Genomic DNA, 13,640 nt, shown 5'->3' with positions numbered 1-13,640 from the left:
CAAGCTACCTCTGATCCCATGCCCAGTGAAGGCAAATTAAAATCCCCTAGGATCATTAGCTCAGGCACTCCACTGCCAACCAAGCCAGAGTCAAGGAACTCAGGCAGAAAGCAAGAGCAACAATTCTAGCTGACACTTTGTGGTGCCCAACTTAAGGAACAGCATTGAGCAACCAGCAATCTGCAAAGCGTGCTGTGTATTCTAGCCTATTTGAATCCTGGCCTGCTTTCCTGGACTTTGTGTGTGCCCATTGGACTCCATTACCCAGTGACTCTTGCTATATTGAGCTTGGAATCTGGAACCTGCGCAACAGATGTGCTGTTGGAGGACCTGGGATTTGTTTTTGGTTTTTTTGGGGTGTGTGTGTTGTTGAATAAGCACCTCTAGAATTCTTGCTGGGGGGGGGGGAACGGGGCAGCACAGGAACCAAAAAATTTCCAAGGTGCTACAAGAACCATAATATAAAACAGCCATAAAATGTGAATGTGATAAATTTAATATAAGGGTTATGTAGTACTCTATGACAGTATCAAGTGCATGCATATTCTTAAATTAGCTAAAAAATGTTCAGATGTGTTAAGCAGAAGTGATTTTATTGTTGAACACAAATGGAAAAGACATCTCAAATTACATTAAAGAATACAAAATACTTAGAAAACTGAGTCATCCCTCCCTTGGCACATGATCTCCCTCAGCCCACCCCACCCTACACATACTGCACATTTATTCAAATAGATTACTTGGTATCTTGGAGCAGCAATAGTGAGCGATAAGAGCCACACACCATGCATAGCCCTAACATCCTGATTCTCAAAAATAACTCATAGTAATAATCAGTGTTCCCAGAAATTAAGATTGTGTTCCATCAATATTTAATTGCTGTGAAGCCAGAGTTCTGCGTGTACATGGGACACAATAGGACAAGAACTGTGTGAATCTGCTTGTATAAAACCACATAATTAAACATGCTCTTGTACAATTTAGCCGTTTCAGCTGGAATCACCCACACAAAAGTCTCCAAATGGAGGAGGCAGCTTCCCAAGGGGCAAAAATGAGTTAACTCCCATCCATGTTAAGTAATGAAGAAACCTGAAGTCTGATCATCAGCTTTCTAAACAGCTGCACTTTTTTTTCCCCTAGGTTGACTTCTTGCCAGCTTCACACTATGTCAATGTTTCACCCTTTGTTACCTGTCAGGAGAAAAAAAAAGTTTGCTTACATTGGAATATATCTGGGGAAGCAGCAGAGACCTTATGTCTCCATTGGGAAGCAAGAAAAGTTTGTCTTTTAAGGAACATGAACAAAGCTTGGAAGCGAATGTGACTTTATTTGCTTGGGTACTATATAAGAACTAATTCAGGCAATGGTTTCAAGCCTGCTTAGAAAGGCATTTGTCTTTAAAGACAAGATTTTTTCCCTATTACAAAATCAAAAGTGTGTTGGGAATGATGCCTTTATGACTCAGGGTCAAGCTTACCCTCAAAAGCTCAGCCATCAAAGGACTTTAGGCCACTGTCTCTCAGTGCAGCCTGTTATGGGGAAAATTGGACGGAGCATTATTTACATCTCCTTGAGCTCCTACGAAAAGGCGAGATATAAAAACTCACTAAGAAACAAAACAATGGCTCAAAAAGGCGGAATGCATCAAACGCTTTTGACTATATATTCAGCCAGGAAATTAATTTATCAAACACAGGAAAGTCACTTTACTTCATTTAAAAGAAACAAGCAGACATATCACTAGGCTGAAAACCGAGATTCCCTCCCCGTCACCCAAAAGGGAAACCCGCTGACCTTCCCAGAGACAGCTGCCCGGGGTGATTCTGCCCAACCCGCAGGTGCAGCGACCGGGCGACTTTAAGCCCCCCACCCCACTCCCTAATGGGTGAGCCGGAGCCCGGGGACTATGGCCTGGGGGCTGCGGAGGCCCAACGGGAAGAATCGATGGCCAGCCGAGCTCCCTCGGCGGCTTCTGCCGGCTCGCAAGGGAGATGCCTCACCCGGGCCTCGATGTATTCGATCCGTCTCTCCAGCGCCGTCAACTTCTCATTGAGTGTGGCCAGGCGGGAGCGGCAGGACATGTCTGCGAGGGCGAGGAGAGCGTCGTTAATGCCGGCCGCGGACCCGCCCAACCAGCCCCGTCTGCAGTTGCCCCTTCAGAGGAGGGTCCGCCTCCTCCTCTTTCGCCCCCCCCACCTCTCGCCGGGGGAAGAAGGGGACGCCGCCCGCACCCACCGAAGGAATTGAGGAAGTCCGCGATCTTCTTAATGGAGCTGGTGATCAGTTCGATGTACTCGCGGTTCGCCCAGTCCTGGTGAATCTCGCGCTGGACCGGGTCTTCCTGCACCGACATGGCCGAGTCAGCTGGCAGCAGCTCCGCTTCCCCACCGATAAGCGAGGACGCCTGCGCACCCACGACGCTCTCCCGAGCAGCCCCCCTTTCCCACTCTTGAGCATGCGCAGCTCGGCTCCTACCTCCGCACCGCTATTGGCTGCAGCGGGCTACTGGGGGAACTGAAACCCGGAAGTAGCTTGCAACGCTGACAACACCTGCTGAGCGCGACTGCTAGTCTCTGGCTCTCGGGTTTCTTCGTTCGGGCTGGGGAAGTTGTCCCTTATTTTTGTGTAAAATTTTTATGATGTAGCAGCCTATAATAAATCTTCCGTTTCCGGGATGGAACTCTAATCCTAACCTTAAGAGCACCTGATTTGAGTTGCAAAAAGACGGGAGGCCACGAGACCTTTCCATTCTTTGGTCACTATTTTTTCCTCACGTTGGTTATTCCGAGTTTCCTTGGGAGTTCTAAGCAGGGGTCTCCAACCTTGACAACTTTAAGACTTGTGGACTTCAACTCCCAGAATTCCTCAGCCAGATTTGCTGGCTGAGGTATTCTGGGAGTTGAAGTCCACAAGTCTTAAAGTTCCAAGGTTGGAGACCCCTGGTTCAAAGCATCACTACCCTATCTTATTTCCAAGATGGCCCAGTGAGATCAACTGGGTCAGTCTATTTCCTACTAAAGAAAGCCTGTTCCATCTCTCAAGACAAAGTCTTCAGATGGAACTAAAAGGAGGGGTTTCCTTGTAGCAGTATATTGAATCAAGAAACAAAATCGGAGGCTGTCGGAATAGCTAAATTTCACTGTGCTTGATTGTGCAAGTTTCCTTCATATGTGATTAGAAAATATGAATGGAAATCAGCTTTTGCTTTTATAAAAAAAAGATATTCTATCATAAATTTATAAACCCACCAATATTTTAATGTTATAATCCCCAATTCTTTTTATACTGTTGGGATAATTAATATCATATCATAATATAATATATACCAGTCTTTCACCTAAGACATTTGATACCAACAAATGTCAAATGTATCTCCTATTTTATATCCAAACACGTGAATTATTAAATATGACTAGAATTATTTCCTGACACAATTGTTAAATGCAGGAAAGCTATTGGTAAGCTTTCCTAAAAAGGTTATGTTGATTGCGACAGTTCAAGCAAAACTTGCAATTTTTTGCTTATGGGGACTGATATGGAGATTCAGAAAAAGGCATGGGAGGATAAAAAAATGCTCAATATATTCATTTTCAAAGTAATAATAAGAGTTGATTATTAAAAGGCAAATAATACTGCCCTTGGCTCGTCCAATTTATTTTAATATTGTCTGTATACAAATTATAAACTTCTTGGGTAATAGATATAAATTCCAATAATCTAAGGCAAAAGTTTCACCCAGAATTAAAGCATATTCTAATCAGAGCTGTCTTCATCACTATTATTGGTATCCACTGTATCTTCAATCTCTGAATCTTCCTTTTCCTGAGGAGGAGAAAATGCCAAATTGTAAACAACTGGGGAATACAAAACATAAATTCTCCATTCCTAGACAAACAGACTAGATGGCATGCTTAATCTTAATTCTTTACATTTCTATTAATTTTAATTCTTTACATTTCAATGAACTGGGTTCATATTTTAAAATTAGACCAATGGGAACTGATTTAAGAGAAATCTCCAGGCAATAAAATAATTATGTTTGCACCATAACTTAGAAGTGGAATTGCAATTCTGTAGCCATATTATTAGGATTGGTCTTATGTCTGTAAATGAAAGAAAAGATTTGATTATATAAAGGTGAACCAGTCCTTTTCCCCCAACTTCTCATTGAGTGTGGCCAGGCGGGAGCGGCAGGACATGTCTGCGAGGGCGAGGAGAGCGTCGTTAATGCCGGCCGCGGACCCGCCCAACCAGCCCCGTCTGCAGTTGCCCTTTCAGAGGAGGGTCCGCCTCCTCCTCTTTCGCCCCCCCCCCACCTCTCGCCGGGGGAAGAAGGGGACGCCGCCCGCACCCACCGAAGGAATTGAGGAAGTCCGCGATCTTCTTAATGGAGCTGGTGATCAGTTCGATGTACTCGCGGTTCGCCCAGTCCTGGTGAATCTCGCGCTGGACCGGGTCTTCCTGCACCGACATGGCCGAGTCAGCTGGCAGCAGCTCCGCTTCCCCACCGATAAGCGAGGACGCCTGCGCACCCACGACGCTCTCCCGAGCAGCCCCCGTTTCCCACTCTTGAGCATGCGCAGCTCGGCTCCTACCTTCGCACCGCTATTGGCTGCAGCGGGCTACTGGGGGAACTGAAACCCGGAAGTAGCTTGCAAAGCTGACAACACATGCTGAGCGGGACTGCTAGTCTCTGGCTCTCGGGTTCCTTCGTTCGGGCTGGGGAAGTTGTCCCTTATTTTTGTGTGAAATTTTTATGATGTAGCAGCCTATAATAAATCTTCCGTTTCCGGGATGGAACTCTAATCCTAACCTTAAGAGCACCTGATTTGAGTTGCAAAAAGACGGGAGGCCACGAGACCTTTCCATTCTTTGGTCACTATTTTTTCCTCACGTTGGTTATTCCGAGTTTCCTTGGGAGTTCTAAGCAGGGGTCTCCAACCTTGACAACTTTAAGACTTGTGGACTTCAACTCCCAGAATTCCTCAGCCAGATTTGCTGGCTGAGGTATTCTGGGAGTTGAAGTCCACAAGTCTTAAAGTTCCAAGGTTGAGACCCCTGTTCAAAGCATCACTACCCTATCTTATTTCCAAGATGGCCCAGTGAGATCAACTGGGTCAGTCTATTTCCTACTAAAGAAAGCCTGTTCCGTCTCTCAAGACAAAGTCTTCAGATGGAACTAAAAGGAGGGGTTTCCTTGTAGCAGTATATTGAATCAAGAAACAAAATCGGAGGCTGTCGGAATAGCTAAATTTCACTGTGCTTGATTGTGCAAGTTTCCTTCATATGTGATTAGAAAATATGAATGGAAATCAGCTTTTGCTTTTATAAAAAAAAGATATTCTATCATAAATTTATAAACCCACCAATATTTTAATGTTATAATCCCCAATTCTTTTTATATTGTTGGGATAATTAATATAATATATACCAGTCTTTCACCTAAGATATTTGATACCAACAAATGTCAAATGTATCTCCTATTTTATATCCAAACACGTGAATTATTAAATATGACTAGAATTATTTCCTGACACAATTGTTAAATGCAGGAAAGCTATTGATAAGCTTTCCTAAAAAGGTTATGTTGATTGCGACAGTTCAAGCAAAACTTGCAATTTTTTGCTTATGGGGACTGATATGGAGATTCAGAAAAGGCATGGGAGGATAAAAATGCTCAATATATTCATTTTCAAAGTAATAATAAGAGTTGATTATTAAAAGGCAAATAATACTGCCCTTGGCTCGTCCAATTTATTTTAATATTGTCTGGATTACTGCAATGCTCTCTACATGGGGCTCCCCTTGAGGGGCATCCGGAGGCTTCAGTTAGTCCAGAATGCGGCTGCGCGGGTGATAGAGGGAGCCCCTCGTGGCTCCCATGTGACACCTATCCTGCGCAGACTGCACTGGCTACCTGTGGCCTTCCGGGTGCGCTTCAAGGTTTTGGTGACCATCTTTAAAGCGCTCCATGGCATAGGGCCGGGCTATTTACGGGACCGCCTACTGCTACCGAATACCTCTCACCGACCCGTGCGCTCTCACAGAGAGGGACTCCTCAGGGTGCCGTCAGCTAGGCAGTGCCGTCTGGCGACACCCAGGGGAAGGGCCTTCTCTGTGGGGGCTCCCACCCTCTGGAACGAACTCCCCCCAGGACTTCGTCAACTTCCGGACCTCCGAACCTTCCGCCGTGAGCTTAAAACACATCTATTTATTTGCGCAGGACTGGATTAGATTTTAAATTTATATTGGTTTTAATGGGTTATTTTATATTGTTTTTAAAATTTGGCCATGTAGAATAAGTTTTTAAATGTTATTTTATTTTGTATTTATATGTCTTTACTTGCCTGTGAACCGCCCTGAGTCCCTCGGGAGATAGGGCGGTATATAAATGTGATTAATAATAATAATAATAATAATAATATGGGCTGACATTTTGCTAGCAATGAATTGGAAACTAGTTCATAGAAATTTATCAATATGTTAGTTCACTGAAAAGCTGAGGCTACTTTATAATTTGTCTTCATGCCAATTTATTTTAATCAAATTTTTATACTGCCCTATCTCCCGAAGGACTCAGGGTGGTTTACAGCCAGGTAAAAATACAGAAATCATACACAATAAAAACTAATTACCGTATATACTCGAGTATAAGCCGACCCGAATATAAGCCGAGGTACCTAATTTTACCACAAAAAACTGGGAAAAACTATTGACTCGAGTATAAGCCTAGGGTGGGAAATGAGGCAGCTACTGGTCAATGTAAAAAATAAAGATAGAGCCAAGTAAAATAACATGAATATTTATTTGAACGAAAAACAATAAAAGTGCAAAAGGGGTCCCCAAAAGAATATGGTATCAAAAATACAGTATCTTTAAAGCGCTCCATGGCATAGGGCCGGGCTATTTACGGGACCGCCTACTGCTACCGAATACCTCTCACCGACCCGTGCGCTCTCACAGAGAGGGACTCCTCAGGGTGCCGTCAGCTAGGCAGTGCCGTCTGGCGACACCCAGGGGAAGGGCCTTCTCTGTGGGGGCTCCCACCCTCTGGAACGAACTCCCCCCAGGACTTCGTCAACTTCCGGACCTCCGAACCTTCCGCCGTGAGCTTAAAACACATCTATTTATTTGCGCAGGACTGGATTAGATTTTAAATTTATATTGGTTTTAATGGGTTATTTTATATTGTTTTTAAAATTTGGCCATGTAGAATAAGTTTTTTAAGTGTTATTTTATTTTGTATTTATATATCTTTTACTTGCCTGTGAACCGCCCTGAGTCCCTCGGGAGATAGGGCGGTATATAAATGTGATTAATAATAATAATAATAATAATAATATGGGCTGACATTTTGCTAGCAATGAATTGGAAACTAGTTCATAGAAATTTATCAATACGTTAGTTCACTGAAAAGCTGAGGCTACTTTATAATTTGTCTTCATGCCAATTTATTTTATTTTTATTTATTTTAATCAAATTTTTATACTGCCCTATCTCCCGAAGGACTCAGGGTGGTTTACAGCCAGGTAAAAATACAGAAATCATACACAATAAAAACTAATTAAAAAACTTATTTAAATAGGCCAGAATTTAAAATTACAGTTAAAATGATAAAACCCCATTACCTAAAAATTAATAATTAACCCCAGTTAAAATTAAGTAAACTTTTAATCCAGACCCGCTTGGATAAATAAATGCGTTTTCAGCTCACGGCGAAAAGTCCGAAGATCAGGCACTTGGCGTAAACCAGGGGGAAGTTCGTTCCAAAGCGTAGGAGCTCCCACAGAGAAGGCCCTACCCCTGGGGGCCGCCAGCCGACATTGTTTGGCGGACGGCACCCTGAGAAGACCCTCTCTGTGTGAGCGTACGGGTCGGTGGGAGGCATGAGGTAACAGCAGGCGGTCCCGTAAGTACCCGGGCCCTAAGCCATGGAGCGCTTTAAAGGTGGTAACCAAAATCTTAAAGCGCACCCGAAAGACCACAGGAAGCCAGTGCAGACTGCGTAGTAGTGGTGTTACATGGGAGCAACGAGTGGCTCTCGTTACTACTCGCGCAGCTGCATTCTGGACTAGCTGCAGCCTCCGGGTGCCCCATGTAGAGAGCATTGCAATAGTCCAAACGAGATGTAACCAGAGCGTGAGTGACCGTGCATAAGGCATCCCGGTCAAGGAAGGGGCGCAACTGGCGGACCAAGCGTACTTGGTAAAAGGCCCTCCTGGAGACGGCCGCCAGATGATCATCGAACGACAGCCGCCCATCCAGGAGGACACCCAATGGCTTTTATATCTGAGAAGTTTCAAGATGTTAACTACAATGCAGAGAAATTAATTGCTCAACATCCTTATCAGACAAGGCCTCAATGGTGGAAAAGGAAAATTAGTTCCCATGCCTATTTCCTCTGTGGCTGTGGTCAGGCAATCCTGATCTTGAAAAATCACTAAAAGGAGAATGGAACAGCAGGCAGAGAAAGAGCAGGAAAATCTCTGTTGTTGTTAAGTTAGTCACATAGTTTTTAAGTGAATCTGGATTCCCCATTGACTTTTATTTAGTTAGAAAATTTATATAGCCACCCTTATATGTACTCTTTACTTGTCAGAAGGTTGCAAAAGTTGATCATATGACTCTTGAGATAATACAACAATTATAAATATGAATCAGTTGCCAAGCGTCTGGATTTTTTTATGTGACCATGGGGAAACTGCAAATCATAAGTGTGAAAAATGGTCATGTCACTTTTTTCAGTGTGTTCTAACTTTAAACAGTCACTAAACAAACTGTTCTAAGTCGAAGACTACCTATATGAATCAAAGCTACCCTGTGGAAACTTATTGTACAATATCTACGCTTCTTTCTCTCATTTGCATTATGTAATGGGCCAAATACACCTCTTGGGCAGGAGAGACTGTTGTTATTTCAAGACCACAGGCACATTTTTAAAAAATGAAATAGTGGCAAATTGCCAAGAAAAAAAAAAAGAGAGAGAGAGAGAGAGAAGAGTAAGGTGAGATAGAGAGAATCCTGAGAGACAAAAGAGTGGGAGATGTGTGATTGGCCACGCTCAACATAACAGGCAGTTTGTTAAAGTGCACATAATATTTCTACTGGCTCCAAAAGTTGAATTCTGATCTAGGTATTATATTGGAAAGTTGAAAACATTTTTAGTAAATATTTGAGCCATATTCTACTAATGGTACCTGCCTATCACTAAGATCAATAGTTACATTTGTATAATTTCACCATCCTCAAAAAAAACAACCCTTCTCTTTTGAATTTGCTCTTTCAATGGATTCTTTTCTGAAAAATATTTTTACTGGAAGACAGAAGCAATTTCGGGTCATCCCCATGGAAATAGGATCAATTCAAATTGTAGCAACTGAACCACTGTTTTCTGAACAAACAAGCCAAAGAAGAAAGAAACATGGAATGATACCTTCTGTCCCTTCTATGAAGACCCCAGGTCAGTGTAACAATTATATTTTTGTATAGTGATTCGTCATTTTTTGAAAACTATTTTAAGTTTGGCATTTCTTCTATATACCAAAGCTTGCTCAGTAAATTCATTTTAATGTCATCTGCTATAAGCAACAACATTTTACACATTTGAATGAGCCTCTGAAGCTTAATTCCAAATCATATGCATCAGATCCAATGATTAATTTTCAAGTTTTTCCAAATAATAATGGTGAGTGAACATGGGTGAAACTGAATTAACGAGCCATTCATGAGACACATACACTTACCTGCAAGTCCCTGTTTTTGAGGATGCCCACCCAGAAAGCCTCCTGACAATGATTGAGAGCCAGCATTGCTTTCACTCGGTAAACAAATAGCTCGAGCGACTTCTTTAGGAGAGGTACATGGCTGGTAAGACCTGTGTCTTGATGAATCTATATGTGTAAGAAATGCAAAACAAGAAAGAACTATTCATATTCTTCCGATTCTTTATTGCACAAATCAATATTGTATTTTATGAATGCACTAGATGCCCTTTGCATTTTTCTTTAGAGGAATGCTTTCCCTATTGCTAATTAGATTTTTTTTTAAAAATCACAATATTTATATTATAATAAAGTACTTATAATAACAGAACCAGCAAGATTAAGATTCAGATAAAGATGCAGAGTTTTACAGCATATTAGCCTAAGCAATCTTACCCTTATTCTCAATGTTATACATGACCAAGAACTGGGCATTTCCAAACAATATTTTTTCATTGCTCCGTTACAAAGGATAAATAAAATACTAAGAGTGTGCTAATTTGCTTGAAGTAGAGAAACTAAAGTGACAAGATTCACTAGTATAGTTGTAGTTTTCTTTACCTTGGAGTGGCCACAAATATGATGAAGTTGTCTGGTGCTCAGTTGCAAGGTTTTCAACAAACTCTGCACATCCTCCTGCAACCCAAAGAAATCCATTTGCAAAGTTGTACAAAATGGCCACCTATCTGAAATCTTGTTTTATACAGAGATATATTTGTGGCAGACTGAGGATGATTTGAGATCTCAGTTACTGAGATTTGCAAATCATAGTTTATGGTTTAGCATATCGATTGAATAAAACATATTGAAGCATTGAGAACTACTTCACAACATACATGACACTAAAGGCAGGCATATCATTAAATTAATATGGGTTGAGTTTGCTTAGTACTTTCATAAGAGACCTCCAGCAAATAAACTGGACCACGAAGTAAAGAAAAAACACTACCAATAATAATTCATGTGGCAATACCAGGGGTTAGTAGAATGGAAGGCAAAAAAAAAAATGGAGAAGGTCAAAATATGAAGATCTGAAAACTGAAGCTGAAAGATTATAGCATAAACCTGCCATAGTGGTTCCACTGGTTATTGGCACACAGGTGCCATATTAAAAAAAAGCTTGGGTTGGCACTTTGTCAACTGCATTGACAAAATTTCCATCTGTCAATTACAAATGACCTCACTTCTTGCATTCGACACTATGCTGATACATTATGACGTCCTAAGTTCTTAGGAAGAACTTGATATGAAAGACGGCTAGCACCAGCTAAAGAACTGGCAGCTATGATTTCACATGTGTGAAAAATCTATGTTGGGAACATAATAATTTATTAAATTTATGTGGCATCTGGTCCCAGCAACTCTGGGCAATTTACAATAGTGAAAAATGTTTCATGGCAAAAATACCAAAAAATAAAAGAGAATAAAGCGTCATCAATCATCCTTGTTAAAAAAAACCCAGCAGTGGCAAACAAGCAGTGAATTCAATAGTTAAGGTCAACTTGTCATTTTTTTCTTTTTAAAAACTGAGCCTGTGTGTGTGTGTGTGTGTCTCTGTCTGTGTGTGTGTGTGTCCGTGTGCATGCATGTGTCTGCGCCTTTGAGTCAATTTTTGACTCCTGGCAATTGACTGGACTAGTCCCTGCATCTTTCTTGGCAAGCTTTTTTGAAGTGGTTTGCCCTTGCAAACCTTAGGGTTGAGAGAGTAACTGACCCAAGATCACCGAGCTTTGTTTCTAAGGCAGAACTAGAACTCCCAGTTTTCCCATCTAGCCCCATGCCTTTACCACTGCATCAAACTGGTTCTTTTAAAAGAATGTATTTATTTTATAGTTTCTGTTTCTATGGCTGCCCATTTGTACTCAATGCTGGTCGTTAACAAAAGTCAACTATACACACACACACACACACACACACACACAACATTGAAAATATCTGAAATATCTAATATGTACATGTAAAAAAACAGGATGCAGCACTCATTTAATAAAATATTACCTAACAACCTTTGCTTGTTTTGAGAATTACCAGATTTTCAAGAAAAATTGTTGTTTCAAAGTTATTGCCATTTAGTTTTACAGTTATTCAAATAATTTTTCCACATTTTTTTCTGCAGGTCACTGCACTACAAACTTGAACAGAACAGATATGAGCAGTTTAAAACACTGAGTCAATCAAGGAACAGCCCCATCCCTAACACCTTACCCTGTGTTTTTTAAAACTGTAGTCCAAGAGAGGCATACCAGACTTCAAAAATGTCTCTATAAACAGACGACCATACTGGGTAAACAAAAACACAAAATGTCAGCAAATGTGACCAATTCTCCCAAACAAGGGTGAGTGTTTTAACCTTGGGTCATAAGTCACAACATTCAAGCATTCACTACGCTTGCTTAAATTTTAAATGATCTAATTTTTTATTAAGTTGGTTATCATTGTTAAATTTATTTAAATGAACTCTTCATCAGCAAATCGAAGATGTGTGCCAGCAACGTTGGAAAATACATTTTTTCTGAGATGCAGAGAATTGTATTAGAGTTTCCTAGCTTCGCTTCCAGACCTTCTCATCATTCCAACCAGTTACTCCCTTAACTATCTGTTAATTTCTCCACAGATTAACCCAGAAACTAGATATTTAGGTTGAAAACAATTGTAATGCAAATAGAAGTTCCACTTATATAATCAGAATTTTGCCTTCTCTCTTCCCTCCTCTACCTCCCTCCTCTACCTTCTGGAAAAGCAAATGGGCCATCATTTTATCCTTTCATTGTGCTGACAGAAGAGGTTTACTAAAGCCCACCCAAAATTTACACTAGTCAGCAGTTTTCTATTCTTCAATCTTTGTGCAATCAGATGGTATAGATGGTTTAGAGTTGTTTGAATAGGTTCAGGTGCTGGGCAGTAGTTGCAAGCAGTGATATGCAAACTCCTTGTACATGTAACCCGAAGATCATATAATCAGTGTCTATCATTAAATACTCTGTGTTCCCCCCTTTTTTTCATAATAAATATAAAAAGTCCTCATTTATTGACTGCCTTAGACAGTGACTGTTTGTAATTATGTGATAAAAAAATAACTTTGCCCGCATTGATAGCCTTCTGAACATCTTTCTCTGAGTCACAAGTTTGCCATTACAGCATCCTGTGCCTGCCCCTGGTTCTTTCTTTTTCCACCCCTCAAAGAAGGCAGAGATTGCCTAAACAATCTCTTTCTAAGCTCTTTTCTCCACAGCGCTAAAAAGTGCTAATGGCAACAAATACATTTCTGTGACCATAATCTGTTGATTAGAATACCAGCTGTCTGAAACTGGCAAAAAACTGTAATCAATTTCACACTAAAGGCATTTGTTTTTGCTCCTAAGGAAAACTTAAGTAAAGTCCTAAGCACAGTCACGGTCACCTGATTTTCAATTATCAGATAGTTCACTTAATCACCGAGTCACCAAAATCAATTGCAGTCACTAAACGAGGGCTATCTGTATTGATAACAATAAGGTAAAGAGTCAAATGGAAGCTTTGGGAAGTACTAAACTGGCTGCAGCTATTCAGCATTGAAGAGGTCATTTTGAGGAATGGCAAAATTAGACAATATTTACCCAAAAAAAAACCATATTAGGTTGGAAGCCATCTGAAATATGTCACTTAAAATATGCACTCATGTGTACACCTACCCACCAATGGAACTAGTGCATGACAACCAAACCAGAAACAAGCAGACCAGAAGGCAGAGATTGCCTAAACAATCTCTTTCTAAGCTCTTTTCTCCATAGTGCTAAAAAGGTCCCTAAAAAGTGCTAATGGCAACAAATACATTTCTGTGACCATAATCTGTTGATTAGAATACCAGCTGTCTGAAACTGGCAAAAAACTGTAATCAAT

At 41.0% G+C, this 13,640-nt stretch overlaps 2 protein-coding genes across 6 annotated transcripts in view; both read right to left on the bottom strand.

Moving 5' to 3' along the window:
• Positions 1-941: 941 nt before the first annotated feature.
• On the bottom strand, positions 942-2,442 carry BRK1 (BRICK1 subunit of SCAR/WAVE actin nucleating complex). Its single transcript, XM_058168860.1, has 3 exons — positions 2,236-2,442; positions 2,001-2,083; positions 942-1,190 (listed from the first exon to the last, which is right to left on the bottom strand). The coding sequence occupies exons 1-3, from the start codon at positions 2,351-2,353 to the stop codon at positions 1,164-1,166; spliced, it is 228 nt and encodes a 75-aa protein (XP_058024843.1). The 5' UTR covers positions 2,354-2,442; the 3' UTR covers positions 942-1,163.
• A 7,265-nt stretch (positions 2,443-9,707) lies between these two features.
• FANCD2 (FA complementation group D2) overlaps positions 9,708-13,640 on the bottom strand; it is a 44,291-nt gene continuing 40,358 nt past the window's right edge. For 4 of the 5 annotated variants that reach the window (XM_058172694.1, XM_058172692.1, XM_058172696.1 and 1 more), the window contains 3 exons: positions 11,967-12,041; positions 10,323-10,397; positions 9,708-9,890 (listed from right to left, as the gene is read on the bottom strand). In XM_058172694.1, the coding sequence (XP_058028677.1) occupies positions 9,723-9,890; positions 10,323-10,397; positions 11,967-12,041 (318 nt within the window). In that variant the 3' untranslated portion in view covers positions 9,708-9,722. The remainder of the gene's footprint in view (positions 9,891-10,322; positions 10,398-11,966; positions 12,042-13,640) is intronic. The other variant, XM_058172697.1, reaches the window with a different exon arrangement.

The sequence above is a fragment of the Ahaetulla prasina genome, chromosome 2 (genome assembly GCF_028640845.1).
Source record: "Ahaetulla prasina isolate Xishuangbanna chromosome 2, ASM2864084v1, whole genome shotgun sequence".
NCBI lineage: Eukaryota > Metazoa > Chordata > Lepidosauria > Squamata > Colubridae > Ahaetulla > Ahaetulla prasina.
This window is presented reverse-complemented; position numbering and strand designations above follow the sequence as displayed.

What these genes read in the sequence shown, in the direction of transcription:
- BRK1 (XM_058168860.1), bottom strand. Translation starts at nt 2,353, where the DNA reads ATGTCGGTGCAGGAAGACCCGGTCCAGCGCGAGATTCACCAGGACTGG. An exon ending in GGACTTCCTCAATTCCTTCG is followed by an intron (nt 2,084 to 2,235) that starts GTGGGTGCGGGC and finishes TCGCCCTCGCAG; the next exon opens with ACATGTCCTGCCGCTCCCGC. An exon ending in TCGAATACATCGAGGCCCGG is followed by an intron (nt 1,191 to 2,000) that starts GTGAGGCATCTC and finishes TTCTCCTGACAG; the next exon opens with GTAACAAAGGGTGAAACATT.